This window comes from Lissotriton vulgaris, unplaced genomic scaffold (genome assembly GCF_964263255.1).
Source record: "Lissotriton vulgaris unplaced genomic scaffold, aLisVul1.2 SCAFFOLD_1398, whole genome shotgun sequence".
In the NCBI taxonomy this organism is placed as follows: Eukaryota; Metazoa; Chordata; class Amphibia; order Caudata; family Salamandridae; genus Lissotriton; species Lissotriton vulgaris.
Window position 1 is genome coordinate 103,475 of NW_028247755.1, and position 16,897 is coordinate 120,371.

Sequence of the window (16,897 nt, forward strand, 5' to 3'; positions counted from 1 at the left end):
AAATATCCAGAATAAGGATTTTATAATGAACTCTGTCCCTACCCAGGAACGCTGCCCTGGAGCACGACCCTGCTACCACTAGTCATTCCATCCACTCGTTTGAACCAGTGTCGCAGGAGCAAACTCATTAAGCAATTGCAGCATGAAAATCAGGTTCTCCCATGGATGCCTGTCCTACCCGTGATTCTCCGCCAAATCGTAGACACGGTCAACCCAATAATAAATCAGATTGTTATTTCTTCATTAAGTTCAGGTACAGTGCCAGAAGAATGGAAGTTAGCGATAGTAAAACCTTTGAAAAAGAAGCAAAATATTGACCCATCTGTCCTCTCTAACATCGGCCCCTTATCACCGCTTCTTCTACTGGGAAAAATAACAGAAACATTTGTTCATAAAGAGCTAACCAAATTCATTGAGGGCGCCAATATCCTTCCACCATCCACAGATTCCGCACTCTTGGAAATCACGGAGTCTCTAAAAATTATAGCTGACAGAGGTAGGTAGGCTGTGCTGATCCTACACGACTTGTCGGCCGCATTTGAAACTTTATCTATCAATCAATCAATTAGAGTACTTGTAGAGCGTGCTACTTACCCGTGAGGGTCTCAAGGCGCTGAGGGGAGGGAGTGGGGTGCAGCTACTGCTTGAAGAGCCAGGTCTTGAGGAGTCTTCTGAAGGCGAGTAGGTCTTGGATCTGCCGTAGGTGGGTAGAGAGGGTGTTCCAGGTCTTGGCGGCGAGGTAGGAGAAGGATCTGCCGCCGGAGGTCGTTCGTTGGATGCGGGGGACAGAGGCGAGGGCGAGGCTGTCGGAGCAGAGCTGGCGGGTGGGAGTGCAGAAGTTGAGTCTGCTGTTCAGATAGGCGGGTCCGGCGTTGTGCAGTGCTTTGTGTGCGTGGGTGAGGAGCTTGAAGGTGATCCTCTTGTCGATGGGAGCCAGTGTAGGTCTCTCAGGTGGGGGGGTAATGTGACTCGAAGCGCAAGACACCTACTCCAGCGAGCTTATGCGACTCCATAGCTGATCATTTTGTCGGCAAGGTCGACAAAATATATGCCACTTTCACAAACGAAGCTGATTCCTCAAGCAAACATATGGTAGTCAGAGATAACTTCATTGTTAAACCCCGTCTGACATGTTTTAAAGTACCTGAGAGACAGGAACTGCTGAACATTGCTAATAGCATACAGTCTGGCTCTCCTTATGACCTGTGTCCCCCCAATCGCTGTAAGGGAGTCTTGGAGAGTAAGATCGATAAGATTACTCATATCGTTACTCTCTCTTTCCAAGAATGCCATGTGCTTGATGCATGGAAAACAGCCCAGGTTATCCCTTTGAAAAAAAAACCAATGTCCACATCTCCCAACTTCAAAATCTTCGTCCCATCTCCCTTCTTCCCTTTTGTGCAAAAATAGTGGAAAAAGTGGTAAGTGGGCAACTCATGAAATATCTGGAGGAGGAATCCCTCCTCCACCCGACCCAATCAGGGTTTAGAGCCGGCTACTCGACAGAGTCAGCCGTCCTCTACTCCACTGAGTGCCTCCGAGAGATGGCGGACGAAGGACAGACAGCAGCATTGGTTTTATTAGACCTCAGTGCAGCATTTGACACCGTGCTGCACACAACGCTGCTGTCTCGCCTCTCCGACATGGGAGTGGAGGGATCTGCCCATGCCTGGATAAAATCTTTCCTGGCTAACAGAAGTTTCCAGTTGCACTGTCCCCCTTTCAAATTCCCCCCCGGAAGCTGAGCCATGGGGTTCCACAGGGCTCCAGCTTAAGCCCTACCCTGTTCAACCTTTATATGGAACCCCTGGCTCATATAGTTGAAGCTTTCAGGGTGCATATTGTCACCAATGCTGACGATACCCAACTGATGAGCAAGCTTTCGCTCGACCATACGGAAGATGCCACTAACTTTTCCAAATGCTTGTCATCAGTGGCAATATGGATGAATAACAACTGTCTACGCCTGAATGGTGAAAAAACTGAGCTTTTAGTTGTTGGTTAATCCCCTGCTGCCTGGTCGCACATGTGGTGGCTGGCGGAACTGGGCAATTTTCATTCTCCCGTGGACTCTGTCAGAAATCTTGGAGTGATGCTCGACTTGGATCTCTCTTTCAGGTCTCAGGTCAATAAAGTCACGGGCAGGTACTTTAGCACATTAAAAACCCTCTGTAAAGTCCTTGACCTTCTCCCCATCAATGCCAGAAAGACACTTGTCCACGCCCTAGTCACGCCCCATCTTGACTACGGCAATGTCCTGCTTCTAGGTTTAAGTAAAAAATGCCTGCACCAACTGCAGTGTGTTCAAAACGCTGCTGCCCGCCTGATACTTAACCTGCCTCGTAGAGCATCTGGGAAGAATGCTCTAGCGAAGCTTCACTGGCTTCCGGTCAAGGAACGCATTATATTTAAAGCCTTATGCTTTACGCATCGCATCGCCCAGGGCAAAGGCCCAGGCTATTTGCAAATGCTCCTCACAATTCACAGCCCCACCAGAAACCTGAGGTCGACCGGAGCTATGCTGTTCAAACTCCCCCGTACCCGCAGAGCCAGGATGGGTGGCCGTTCTTTCAGGTACCTGGCTCCTAAACACTGGAATGAACTACCACTTGACCTTCGAATGGAACCTTCAGAAACTAGATTCCGTGCTAAACTTAAAACTCATCTGTTTCCAGTTATCTAAATCTCTCTCCTCTGACCCTTGCTTCGTTCTCTCCTACTTCTGTCTCTTGAGATATAGTAGCATTCTAGCACGGGCACACACTATTTTTAGTGCAGCCAGGCGCTTTAGAAATGGCTTTATTATTATTATTTTTTTATTCTCTTGGATTCCGGCTTCTTGGAGGCGTGTCCTTAGAGTGCGATGGCAGACCGTGTCGAAGGCGGCTGACCGGTCCAGGAGGATGAGGACTGATGTTTCGCCGTTGTCTAGTTGGCGCCTGATGTCTTCTGTGGCGGTGATGAGGGCTTTCTCGTGCTGTGGTTTCATCTGAATCCGGACTGGGACGGGTCCAAGATGTTGTTGTTTTCGAGGTGGTGGGCCAGTTGCATGTTGACTATTTTCTCGATGATCTTCGCTGGGAACGGGAGCAGGGTGCTGGGCCAGAGGTTCTTGAGGTCCTTGGGGTCCGCCTTGGGCTTCTTGAGGAGGGGAGGGCGTTGATTTTGGCGTGCTTCCAGTCTTCCGGGAATGTTGCTGTATCGAAGGAGATGTTGATGACCTTCCGTAGTTGGGGTGCGATGGCTGCATCTGCTTTGTTGAATACGTGGTGTGGGCACAGGTCTGACGGAGATCCTGAGTGGATGGAGTTCATGACCTTGCGTGTCTCGTTGTCGTTGAGGTTGGACCATGAGGTCTGTTGGTTGGTGCTGGTGGTGTTTGCAGGGGAGGTGGAGCTTGGCGTAGTGGGGGCAGTCGTGGTGTTGAAGCTGTCGTGGATGTCCGCGATCTTGTGGTGGAAGAAGATGGCTAGTGAGTTGCACAGTTCTTGTGAGGGCGGGATGTCGTTGGCACTGGTGCTGGGGTTGGAGAGTTCCTTTACAATGCTGAAGAGCTCTTTGCTGTCGTGTGTGTTGTTATCCAGGCGGTCTTTGAAGGAGGATCTCTTGGCTAATCTGATGAGGTGGTGATGTCTGCGGGTGGCGTCCTTATGGGCTGCGTGGTTGTCCGGTGTGCGTTCGTGGAGCCATAGCTTCTCCAGTTTCCGGCATGCGCATTTGGAGGCATTCTGGAATCGTTGTAGTCGTCTCAGGAGCTTGTTTGTTTTTCCTGAGTGGAGGGCGTTCCCGTAGTCTAGTCTGCTGGGAGACGGTTTTTCTCGTGTCGAGAGGGATCCATTTGAAGATCCTGCGGAGCATTCGGAGGGTGTTGAAGCAGGACGCGGAGATGGCGTTGATTTGCCTGGTAATGGAGAGGGTGGAGTCGAGGATGACCCCCAGGTTGCGTGCGTGGTCCGTGGGTTCCGGGGCAGTGCCTAGCGATGTGGGCCACCAAGAGTCATCCCAGGCTGATGGGGTGGGTCCGAGAATGAGGACCTCCGTCTTGTCTGAGTTCAGCTTCAGTCTGATGTCCTTCATCCAGTCGGCTACGGCCTTCATTCCTCTGTGGAGGTTGGCTTTGGCGTGTGGGGGTATTCTTTCACTGTATGTTAAAATGTCCAAATTGATGTAACTTGCCTTTGCTTGCCATATACCGATATTTTTCTTGCTGCATAATTTAGTCATTGCTGCCTCGTACCTTGGCTCTCCATTGATGCATACTTGTATGTGCCATAGCCCTACTCTTTATGAACTACAGATGTTCTACCACTTCCTATTATAAGCTGTGACTGCTTGCCAAAGTTCCCTTTAGAGTCCAAAATACTGAGGTCTTCCCTTGTAGTGACAAGGACATCTTTCCTAGGAAGTATATATCTGATTGATCAATTGTTTTTTCTCTTTTTACTAGTTCGTGAACATATGTATAACGTGTTGTAGATGTCAGCCTTGTTACATCTGTTATGTTGTTGCCCTCATCTTGCCAACGATCGCCGACGCCTACTGGTTCCAGTTTTTCGGGAAAAGTTACTGAGACATTGCAGGGAAGCATCTGATTTGTGCTTCTGTAACAATTCAGCCCAATTTCTAGCAAGAGCTGGGAAGTTTGTTAACATTATTTTAACTGCACTGCATAATGCCCAGTATTAAGAAACTGACAAACCCTACTCTTATTTCCCAAATGAACGTCGATGAAAGTTAAACCTTTAGTAACAAGTATTGTGACACTTTTTGTTAATGTTTCTTATACTATACACCTTTTTATTTTTTTTATTTTTTTACTTTGGTTCTTTGGATTTTAAATGTACTCATATTCCCAGATTTACAAATGTGTACACAACTTTTATTATTCCTTATATTTTAATATTTTATCAAGTATTAACATGACGTTTGTATGTTACGGTTCTAATTAACTGTATAATAAATAATGTCAGCCTTGAAGACACACACCCAGCCAATCCCCTCTTTTTCCTCTTTCTGCAGTGGTGATGACTCTAGATCCAGACACAGCAAGTCAGTGGCTGATCATCTCAGAGGACCGTCGACACATGAGAAGCACAGAAACAGAGCAGGCGGTGCCAGACAACCCAAAGAGATTCACTCACGAGTACAATACCTGTGTGCTGGGAAGCCAGGGCTTCACCTCTGGGAGACATTACTGGGAGGTGCAGGAACTAAAGAAGGGAGGATGGCGTGTCGGGGTCATTCGCGAAAGTGTGAACAGGAAGGAAGAGGTTCCGTGGTTCCCAGAGGGGGGTCTTTGGGCTATTGATCGTTACTACTGTAAGGATGTGACATGTAAAGGTCTATACGAGGCTCTCACCAACCCTCCCACTGTTATATCCTTGAGTGAAAGTCCCAGGACGATAGGCGTTTATTTAGACTATGAGGGGGGACAATTGTCACTATACAATGCTGACAGCAAGGAGCATCTCTACACTTTTACGCAGGCCTCCTTTTCTGAAAAGATACTCCCATTTTTCGGCCTTTCTGAGGAAGCAGAGCTGATGCTAGTTTAGAGGTAGTTTTTAGGTCTCGGCTAAAACGCGCGAAGCGCGTTCTCGCCGAGAACTATTGTTAGCGAGTGTGCTTCCCAGGAGACACTCCTGGCCGCGCGCATCGCTTTGGAGGCGATTTGAAACGCGCACGCAATCGCGCTCGCTGTGGGCAGCTGCTGTCGTGCATTCACACAGACACACACCAGCGCCCACGCAGGCACATACAGACACCCCCCCCCACACACACACGCGCACACACACACACACGAGTACTCCTCCCCCCCACCCCCCCACCCTCCCCCGTCGCACACAAACAGGCTCCAGAATGTAAAGAATGCACCGGTTGGGTTTAAAACCGGCTCACGATACTGCAGGCTGTATTGAATGCATCCGGAGAGGTTCCCGTTGGCTAACTCTCACTGTATGGAACTGTATATTAGATTCGAATTCCACGCCGTAACAGAGCTCAAACGGTTGCTGCCATCCTGATCAGTGCGCCAGCCGCGCCTCACTATGCATTAAAGTCTTGCGCTCGCTGTGGGCAGCTGCTGTCGAGCATTCACACAGACACACACACACACCAGCGCCCATGCACGCACGCACATACAGACACCCCCCACACATACACACACGCGCACACACACACACACACACGAGTGCTCCCCCCCCCCCCTGTTGCACACAAACAGGCTCCAGAATGTAAAGAATGCACCGGTTGGGTTTAAAACCGGCTCACGATACTGCAGGCTGTATTGAATGCATCCGGAGAGGTTCCCCGCGCGGCGTAGCTCTCAAAAAGTTATACAAAGTGTGAGGCTGTGAACAAGTGTACACGCTGTCTACGCGTCCCTGTCTGCAGATGTTCAAACTATTTGGGGGGCATAATGCTTCTCTTACCTGGGAAATGTTTCCAAAGGGCAGCGTAATCATTCACGGACCGTTCGTTTGGCCGGGCCGCGATACGCATTTAGTCCACCTGCCTCCTTTTCCGGTCCGGACGCCGCCCCGCCCCCGTCACATGCGATATTGCCTGACTTCCCGTGCGTGTGCCAATGGAGACACAACACTGCAGAAAGGTGTGTTTTAAAGGAAGTTCATGATAAAATATTATAATCAACGCGCTTTGCAGAGTGTGAGTGCAGAGTTGTGAGTGCGAAGTGTGAGTGCAGAGTAGTGAGTGCAGAGTAGTGAGTGCAGAGTAGTGAGTGCAGAGTAGTGAGTGCAGAGTAGTGAGTGCGAAGTGTGAGTGCGAAGTGTGAGTGCAGAGTAGTGAGTGCAGAGTAGTGAGTGCAGAGTAGTGAGTGCAGAGTAGTGAGTGCAGAGTAGTGAGTGCAGAGTAGTGAGTGCAGAGTAGTGAGTGCAGAGTAGTGAGTGCAGAGTAGTGAGTGCAGAGTAGTGAGTGCAGAGTAGTGAGTGCAGAGCTGTGAGTGCAGAACTGTGAGTGCAGAACTGTGAGTGCAGAACTGTGAGTGCAGAGCTGTGAGTGCAGAGCTGTGAGTGCAGAGCTGTGAGTGCAGAGCTGTGAGTGCAGAGCTGTGAGTGCAGAGCTGTGAGTGCAGAGCTGTGAGTGCAGAGCTGTGAGTGCAGAGTAGTGAGTGCAGAGTAGTGAGTGTGCAGACTGCAGAGCAGTGAGTGCAGAGTAGTGAGTGTGCAGACTGCAGAGTAGTGAGTGCAGAGTGCAGAGTAGTGAGTGCAGAGTAGTGAGTGCAGAGTAGTGAGTGCAGAGTAGTGAGTGTGCAGACTGCAGAGTAGTGAGTGCAGAGTAGTGAGTGCAGAGTAGTGAGTGCAGAGTAGTGAGTGCAGAGTAGTGAGTGCAGAGTAGTGAGTGCAGAGTAGTGAGTGTGCAGACTGCAGAGTAGTGAGTGCAGAGTAGTGAGTGCAGAGTGCAGAGTAGTGAGTGCAGAGTGCAGAGTAGTGAGTGCAGAGTGCAGAGTAGTGAGTGCAGAGTGCAGAGTAGTGAGTGCAGAGTAGTGAGTGCAGAGTAGTGAGTGCAGAGTAGTGAGTGTGCAGACTATTGAGTGCAGAGCTGTGAGTGCAGAGCTGTGAGTGCAGAGCTGTGAGTGCAGAGTTGTGAGTGCAGAGTTGTGAGTGCAGAGTAGTGAGTGTGCAGACTATTGAGTGCAGAGCTGTGAGTGCAGAGCTGTGAGTGCAGAGCTGTGAGTGCAGAGCTGTGAGTGCAGAGCAGTGAGTGCAGAGCAGTGAGTGCAGAGTAGTGAGTGCAGAGTAGTGAGTGTGCAGACTGCAGAGTAGTGAGTGCAGAGTAGTGAGTGTGCAGACTGGTGAGTGTGCAGACTGCAAAGTAGTGAGTGCAGAGTAGTGAGTGCAGCGTAGTGAGTGCAGCGTAGTGAGTGCAGAGTAGTGAGTGCAGAGTAGTGAGTGCAGAGTGCAGAGTAGTAGTGAGTGCAGAGTAGTAGTGAGTGCAGAGTAGTAGTGAGTGCAGAGTAGTGAGTGCAGAGTAGTAGTGAGTGCAGAGTAGTAGTGAGTGCAGAGTAGTGAGTGCAGAGTAGTGAGTGCAGAGTAGTGAGTGCGCAGACTGCAAAGTAGTGAGTGCAGAGTAGTGAGTGCAGAGTAGTGAGTGCAGAGTAGTGAGTGCAGAGTAGTGAGTGCAGAGTGCAGAGTAGTGAGTGCAGAGTAGTGAGTGCAGAGTAGTGAGTGCAGAGTAGTGAGTGCAGAGTAGTGAGTGCAGAGTAGTGAGTGCAGAGTAGTGAGTGCAGAGTAGTGAGTGCAGAGTGCAGAGTAGTGAGTGCAGAGTGCAGAGTAGTGAGTGCAGAGTAGTGAGTGCAGAGTGCAGAGTAGTGAGTGCAGAGTAGTGAGTGCAGAGTGCAGAGTAGTGAGTGCAGAGTGCAGAGTAGTGAGTGCAGAGTGCAGAGTAGTGAGTGCAGAGTGCAGAGTAGTGAGTGCAGAGTAGTGAGTGCAGAGTGCAGAGTAGTGAGTGCAGAGTGCAGAGTAGTGAGTGCAGAGTGCAGAGTAGTGAGTGCAGAGTGCAGAGTAGTGAGTGCAGAGTAGTGAGTGCAGAGTGCAGAGTAGTGAGTGCAGAGTAGTGAGTGCAGAGTAGTGAGTGCAGAGTAGTGAGTGCAGAGTGCAGAGTAGTGAGTGCAGAGTAGTGAGTGCAGAGTAGTGAGTGCAGAGTAGTGAGTGCAGAGTAGTGAGTGCAGAGTAGTGAGTGCAGAGTAGTGAGTGCAGAGTAGTGAGTGCAGAGTAGTGAGTGCAGAGTAGTGAGTGTGCAGACTGCAAAGTAGTGAGTGCAGAGTAGTGAGTGCAGAGTAGTGAGTGCAGAGTAGTGAGTGCAGAGTAGTGAGTGCAGAGTAGTGAGTGCAGAGTAGTGAGTGCAGAGTAGTGAGTGAGTGCAAAGTAGTGAGTGCAGAGTAGTGAGTGCAGAGTAGTGAGTGCAGAGTAGTGAGTGCAGAGTAGTGAGTGCAGTGTTTGAGTGCAGTGTTTGAGTGCAGAGTGCAAAGTAGTGAGTGCAGAGTAGTGAGTGCAGAGTAGTGAGTGCAGAGTAGTGAGTGCAGAGTAGTGAGTGCAGAGTAGTGAGTGCAGAGTAGTGAGTGCAGAGTAGTGAGTGCAGAGTAGTGAGTGCAGAATGCAGATTAGTGAGTGCAGAGTGAGTGTGCAGAGCAGTGAGTGCAGGTGCAGAGTGGTGTGTGCTGTTATTTATGATTTAAGGAAAAAAAAAGAAATGTCATGAGCAATGCCAATAGTTCTACTTTTAATGATGCCGAGACCATTGCATTGTAAATGCTTGTTTGCTGCTGCTGTATATGTGATTGCTTTTCTGTTGGCTTGTATGGGGGAGAGATGATCTGCTGTCTTGTCCTGCCGAGTTGCTGGAGGACCTTTGTTCTTTTATTGAAGTGAGAGGGAAAGGGCAAAGGCCAATGCCTAGTGGGGCTGTGTGAGCAGGGATGGAGATCAACTTAGTCTTAAAAGTCAAATAAATTCTGCAGAACTGACAGAAAATTGCCACTAAATTAATTAATTTTATTTTCCTTGAAATTGAAGATTGTATTCTTAATCCAGATTCAGCTATGTACTATAGATTGTGAGACTGTTATATATTGTGCGCAAAGTAAGAATGATTTTATTAGATCTACAGACTTTACCTTTATGCTGTTGAAGAACTGTTGACTGCAATACAAAACAATACATTTATAGAGTGCTTTGAGTTACCCCTTTCTTATGTTTGGGTATTTTTCCTGTTTATTTCAGATTCCCTCCACCTTTTTTAGGTCTGGCCCACAGACGGTTTTAGCTGTTTCGCCATCTTTAAATTTTCTGAACATTCATAATAAAAGGACATACACATATATATGCATAGAACAACTTTCGTGAGCCCTCTTCATGCAGTGGTTGAGGGGGTGAAACCCTTCTCAAGCAATAGCACAGTCTCTGCAGGGTGAATCCCAAACGGGAAACATCAAACACATCAGGGTCATAACATCGCGGTGCTATCGCACCGCGACTTTGACATTGGATGAGCGTTTAGAGCGCATGCGACGACGGCGCGAGGCCATTAACATCGCATGGAATTACAACGCATGCAATGTTAAGGTGTGTTCACATCGTATGCAAACATTAAGGATATGTTAAATCCAAAGAACGGTTGTATGCATAGAGAAAATGCATAATTGCATAGAACGCAAAGATTAAGGATATATGGGATTCAAACATTACGGACATGTGGGATTCAGTGTAAGAGTTGATAGAACGCAAACATTACGGATATGTGGGATTGTTATAGCTCAGTAAATGCGGATGCATTGACAGTCAGTCAGTCAATTATCTTTATTCGATTATTAAAAATCATAAAAGAACGAGCATAATTACATAGCAATTCATCAGAGCACAAGTTAATACATAATTCAGCAAATAATCAATATTTAAAAAATCATTAAAATCACAATATACAAATGAGACATATAAAAATATTAAGAAATATTAAAAAAGTATTAAAAAGAGACCCTCCGGAAGACAGAGTTTTAAAAGATAAAAGGGAAGTCAATGTTGAGTGTTCAGTAAGATGCCTAACTCTAGTACGGTTCTTATTTATCCATGCTCCTGCAACTAAAAAACTAGCAACATGGAAGGCTACTTTAACATTAGGAAGGAGTTGCAAAAACATCAAAGCTGGTTTAACCTGAATAAAACCTTGGTTACGCACGATTGGAAGCAAATATTTTTTTCTGATGTCGGTATAATGTCCACAAAACATGATAAAATGTGTCGTGTCCTGAGTGGAAAAGTGGTCACAGTCACATGGTTCAGCATCATCAGGTCTACTCCAAGTTTTATAATTGCCCAAAATAAGGTGGATCAGATCAAAACGAAATCTTGTTAAAAGGAAACGATGGTATGGTTTAGTTACCAGGACAAGGTATGGTTCCATTCCTGGAACAGATGTCAACATACAATGTTTCCTTACCGTGGGTTTTCTTAGCTCTATAGCTTCCCTCTCCAGAACATATAACTCAGTCAGGGTATTTTTTACTGTTTTAAGATCATCCTGACTTATCAGGTCTGGAGAAGAAAAAAGCTTGGGACGTCCGGCAAGAGTCAACTGAGTTTGTACAAATTTTACCCACGGGATGTGTAAGGCTCTATCCAGGGCTAAACAATCTTTTAAAATAATTTGATTTAATGTGAGCTCCTGATTAAGCCAAGTTTTTATCCATCCAATAACTGGGGCTAATTTTAGGGTGTCCGTTATATAGCCCAAACCTAGCTCTGCATGTAATGCGTAAGTGGGAGTCGATTGGGGGACTGAAAGCAGAGATCTCAGAAATTTATTTTCTACTTTCTGGATTTTATCGTGACTGGTATACCCCCAAATGGCAGAGCCGTACTGGGCAACGGACACACATTTTGCTTTGTAGACTTTGATAATGCTTTCCATGGGATGGGCACCTAATTTCTTCGCAAATCCAAGTAACCCTGCTGCCGCTCTAGCAACAGCGTTGCTTTTAACAGAGTGCTGGGGGCCCCAAGTGCCCTTTTCATCAAAGGTCACCCCTAAATATGGGAAAGATGGAACTCTCCTAACCTCTTTCCCTGTGCAGAAAAATGTTTTTGTCTTTCTTTTCCTACCTGCGACTCCTGCGATCATTACATGGGATTTCTCTGTGTTAGTTTTCATGTCCAACGAGGTCATGAAATCTCCAAAGGATGAGAGGAGCTTATTCAGTGCCACTCCGGAGCGTGCTAATAGGACTGCATCGTCCGCGTACAGGAGGACAGGTAACTTTGTCTCACCTGCACGCGGGATATCAATGTGAGATGCAGCCATGACTTTCTCCAAATCGTTTATATAAAGAGTGAAGAGGAGGGGGGCAAGGATACACCCTTGCCTAACCCCCCTCTCCGAGTTAAAGTGGCAAGTGCATCTTCCTTCCCTAGTCACTCTGACCGAGGTCTTAAGCTCCCTGTGTAATTCAGCTAGGTATTCAACCAGAGGGGGGGTCAATGCCCATGGCCAAAAGGATCCTCCACAGCTTAGCCCTGTTGACCAGGTCAAAAGCTGATGAGAGGTCCATAAAGGCCATGTACAGAGAGCCCCCCTTGGCGATCACATATTTATTTAAAATTAGTTCCAGGTTTAGGCATTGATCTATGGTACCTCTTTTGGCTCTGAAGCCATATTGTACGTTTGATAGAATATCCTTCCCTTCTATGAGCTGGGTCAGTCTTCCTAAAAGGACTCTCCCCAAGATTTTAACGCTTGAGTCTATGAGGGAAATTGGCCTATAACAGGCCGGGTCTGTCCTTTGTCCTTTTTTAGGTCTCGGCTAAAGACGCGCGGAAGCGCGTCTCCGCCGAGATCTTATGTCACCGAGCGTGCTTCCCAGGAGACACTCCTGGCCGCGCGCAGGCGATTCTAAACTGGCACGCGCATTAGTACGAGCGCTGCGCGAGGCTCCCACACAACACACGCATACATAGAAACAGAAGCGCTCACGCACGCACATACATACAGAACCCCCCCACTCATACACACACGCACACGCACACACACGCACCGGCCCCCTCTCTCCCCTTTAACTTACTGTGGCAATCTGGGGGACTCCGCTCTCCGCACCGGCAGGGAGAGTTGACGCTGCGGCTCCTATCCCGGGACTCCCTCTTGGTCAAGGGAGCCCCGCAACACGCGTGCAACGTCCTGTTGTCGGCCCCGGGGGCTCTCCACGCTCGCAGGAGCCCCGGGCCGCTCCACTCATTTCCTCCGCCTGCCTCCTCTTCTGGTCCGGACGCGGCTCCGCCCCCGTCACAGGCGACTTTGCCTGACTTCCGGTGCGGCCGCGGCGGAATTCCGGGGGCAGTAAGAGTTATTGTATATTTGGCTGCTAAATGAAAGCGTGTCCATCTGCCACTGACATTTAAATTTACTAAAAATATGTGAATATGCCCTAAATCCAAATGTAAATTTAATTTAGCTAAAAACTATTATTATTTTAAGTGAAATTAATGTTTTCATGTAAATCAGAACCCATGCTGAACAGTTTGTTTCGGCATTACTGTTTGCATGTCATATTTTTATCTTTTTGAAGGAAATGTACTACTTTTGAGTAGAGAAGTAGTCTAAAGCGTGATTTAACACATGCTGCTCGAAATGTGAACTTGGCGTGGTACAGACAGCTTCAGTGTGTTTCCTTGTTTTCTCTGTTTTGACATTATGCACTAGTTCTAGCTGTGGAAGGAAGCTGTAGTGAGTGCAGAGTAGTGAGTGCAGAGTAGTGAGTGCAGAGTAGTGAGTGCAGAGTAGTGAGTGCAGAGTGCACAGTAGTGAGTGCAGAGTAGTGAGCGCAGAGTAGTGAGTGCAGAGTAGTGAGTGCAGAGTAGTGAGTGCAGAGTGCAGAGTAGTGAGTGCAGAGTGCAGAGTAGTGAGTGCAGAGTGCAGAGTAGTGAGTGCAGAGTGCAGAGTAGAGAGTGCAGAGTGCAGAGTAGTGAGTGCAGAGTAGTGAGTGCAGAGTAGTGAGTGCAGAGTAGTGAGTGCAGAGTAGTGAGTGCAGAGTAGTGAGTGCAGAGTAGTGAGTGCAGAGTAGTGAGCAGTGAGTGCAGAGTAGTGAGTAGTGAGTGCAGAGTAGTGAGTGCAGAGTAGTGAGTGCAGAGTGCAGAGTAGTGAGTGCAGAGTAGTGAGTGCAGAGTGCAGAGTAGTGAGTGCAGAGTGCAGAGTAGTGAGTGCAGAGTGCAGAGTAGTGAGTGCAGAGTAGTGAGTGCATAGTGCAGAGTAGTGAGTGCAGAGTAGTGAGTGCAGAGTAGTGAGTGCAGAGTAGTGAGTGCAGAGTAGTGAGTGCAGAGTAGTGAGTGCAGAGTAGTGAGTGCAGAGTGCAGAGTAGTGAGTGCAGAGTAGTGAGTGCAGAGTAGTGAGTGCAGAGTAGTGAGTGCAGAGTAGTGAGTGCAGAGTAGTGAGTGCAGAGTAGTGAGCAGTGAGTGCAGAGTAGTGAGTAGTGAGTGCAGAGTAGTGAGTGCAGAGTAGTGAGTGCAGAGTGCAGAGTAGTGAGTGCAGAGTAGTGAGTGCAGAGTGCAGAGTAGTGAGTGCAGAGTGCAGAGTAGTGAGTGCAGAGTGCAGAGTAGTGAGTGCAGAGTGCAGAGTAGTGAGTGCAGAGTGCAGAGTAGTGAGTGCAGAGTAGTGAGTGCAGAGTGCAGAGTAGTGAGTGCAGAGTGCAGAGTAGTGAGTGCAGAGTGCAGAGTAGTGAGTGCAGAGTGCAGAGTAGTGAGTGCAGAGTGCAGAGTAGTGAGTGCAGAGTGCAGAGTAGTGAGTGCAGAGTGCAGAGTAGTGAGTGCAGAGTAGTGAGTGCAGAGTAGTGAGTGCAGAGTAGTGAGTGCAGAGTAGTGAGTGCAGAGTAGTGAGTGCAGAGTAGTGAGTGCAGAGTAGTGAGTGCAGAGTAGTGAGTGCAGAGTAGTGAGTGCAGAGTAGTGAGTGCAGAGTAGTGAGTGCAGAGTAGTGAGTGCAGAGTAGTGAGTGCAGAGTGCAGAGTGCAGAGTAGTGAGTGCAGAGTAGTGAGTGCAGAGTAGTGAGTGCAGAGTAGTGAGTGCAGAGTAGTGAGTGCAGAGTAGTGAGTGCAGAGTAGTGAGTGCAGAGTAGTGAGTGCAGAGTAGTGAGTGCAGAGTAGTGAGTGCAGAGTGCAGAGTGCAGAGTAGTGAGTGCAGAGTGCAGAGTAGTGAGTGCAGAGTGCAGAGTAGTGAGTGCAGAGTGCAGAGTAGTGAGTGTGCAGAGTAGTGAGTGTGCAGAGTAGTGAGTGTGCAGAGTAGTGAGTGTGCAGAGTAGTGAGTGTGCAGAGCAGTGAGTGCAGGTGCAGAGTGGTGTGTGCTGTTTAGTGCAGAGTGCTGTGCATTGGCAATGTAAATGACAATGCCATTTATTTATGATTTAAAGAAACAAAAGAAATGTCATGAGCAATGCCAATTGCTCTACCTTTAATGATGCCGAGACCATTGCATTGCAAATGCTTGTTAAAAATAGGTACTATTGTAGACTTTGTCCAGCTATTGGGAAAAATGAGGTCCCTAGTAACATTAAAAATATTTGTAAGAATCTTGGTACTAAATTCTGGGGAACTTTTGAAAAAATCTGCGGGGACCCCATTGGGCCCCGGTGCCTTTTTACAGAGTGTGTTGTTAATTGCTTTCTTGACCTCCTCTGGGGTAAAGGGGGAGATTGTGGTTGTTGGTTGCGGAGATGACGTCTCGCAATCTGAGGGGGTGTCAGGGCTACTATAGATGTTGCTGAAGTGTGTCACCCATTTATCGTCTGGTATAATGCAATCTGCTCTCTGATTATCTTGTCCCACGAAGTATGGGTGATTTATGATTGCCCAGAATTTGGCACTATCTCGTTGTATTTCGTGCAATAATAGTTCACTCCAGGCCTCGCTTTTTATCTCGAGTTTCCTCACTCTGATAGCGTGGTTGTATTGCTTCCTCAGTAGCGCTATCTGTGCTTTGTCTCTAGGTTTGTTTTTTAAAGCCTTTAAGAGAATAGAGTGAGCCTTGGAGCAGTTTGAATCGAACCATCTGGGGCCCCTGATCCTATTTGCCTTTGTCTTTACGGTCAGGTCTAGATTGACCTGTCGGCAAATGGCATTAAAGGCCTCAATCATGTTGGCACCAGAATTCTTATTGTCCAGACAAATTGCAACCTCCCCCTCTACTTTTGCCAGAGTTTCCTGCAAAAAGGCAATCGGGGTCACTTGGTCCCACTTCAGTCTCCGATTCTGATCTTTTAAGACTAATTCTGTAGCACATAGAATATCGACCTTTCTTTTTCCCAAGACTCCCTGAGATATAGTCTCTAAAATCACAGGATTGTGATCACTAAAAACTGTTGTTTCTACCTTATAGTTGATAACTTCAGGTAGAAAACTAGAAGATAAAAAAATAATCTATAATTGTGCCTGTATTATTGCCCACGTATGTCGATAACCTCGGGCCTATAGGACAACTAGATGATTCATAAAGGTTAAAAGTGGCTAGAAGCAATTCCAACATCTGTCCACGTGATGTATGTTCAAAATGTGGTGAAGAGGAAAAGGAGGAAAATTCCTCATGTTCCACAGGGCAGTCCGCATGGCAAGGATGGATGTTAAAATCTCCCATGAGGATCACCTCGTACCCATAGGTACTGTTCTCACTGTGGGTAGACAGGAATTCCTCTAATGTTGCCAAATGCTCGTTAAGAGTTTGACTGACAGGGGAATTATAAAAGTTAACTAATAATATGGGAGAGGAGTTTGGTGTGGATAGTTCAACCGCTAAGCAATTTGTTGAGCTAGATTTAATGTGTCTTGGCTTTCCTTGAAGGTCTAATGAAATTAATATGGCCAAGCCCCCCTTTGCCCTTCCTGCATTACTGGGGTCTGCAGGTACAGTAAAATGGGAAAAACCGTCCAGAACCAGGCTGTCTGACCTTTCCCACGTTTCTTGAAAAGCAAGGACATCGTAAGATCTAATTATGTCCAGCCAATTCTTGTCATTAATTTTGGCTCTAAGACCAGCGATGTTCCAGCTCATAATTCTGCAGGCCCTAATACCTGCGGAGCTCTGTACTGATGGACTAAGAGCCGGCTGAAGGTCCTAGCCTCTATTATCTTGTCTTGGGGAGAGTCAATCGTTTTGATCCATAAGGGATAATGGAGCATAGCGGTTGAACAGTTGAAGGGGTTGTGCAACCGGGTTAAACTGTGCTGGATGACAATGGTAAGCTGCTATGTTATGCCTTGATTCCTGATCCCATCTAAAATTCGAATCCCAATTACTGTCCCACCCTGGGGCTGGGGTCCTTGGATAAGTGACATTTTGCTGTTCGCCATAAAAGAACTTTAGAGTCAAGGGAACAACATTGCCCCGTCTGCGTTGGGGAGGGAATATGTTAG

The 16,897-nt window shown here is 47.5% G+C and overlaps 1 protein-coding gene across 1 annotated transcript in view; it reads left to right on the plus strand.

Annotated features, from left to right (window-relative positions):
• LOC147665056 (E3 ubiquitin-protein ligase TRIM39-like) overlaps window positions 1-5,569 on the plus strand; it is a 36,599-nt gene extending 31,030 nt beyond the window's left edge. Inside the window, exon 3 of the mRNA XM_086949785.1 lies at window positions 5,020-5,569. Within this exon, the coding sequence (XP_086805911.1) occupies window positions 5,020-5,555 (536 nt within the window). The 3' untranslated portion in view covers window positions 5,556-5,569. The remainder of the gene's footprint in view (window positions 1-5,019) is intronic.
• Window positions 5,570-16,897: the final 11,328 nt, after the last annotated feature.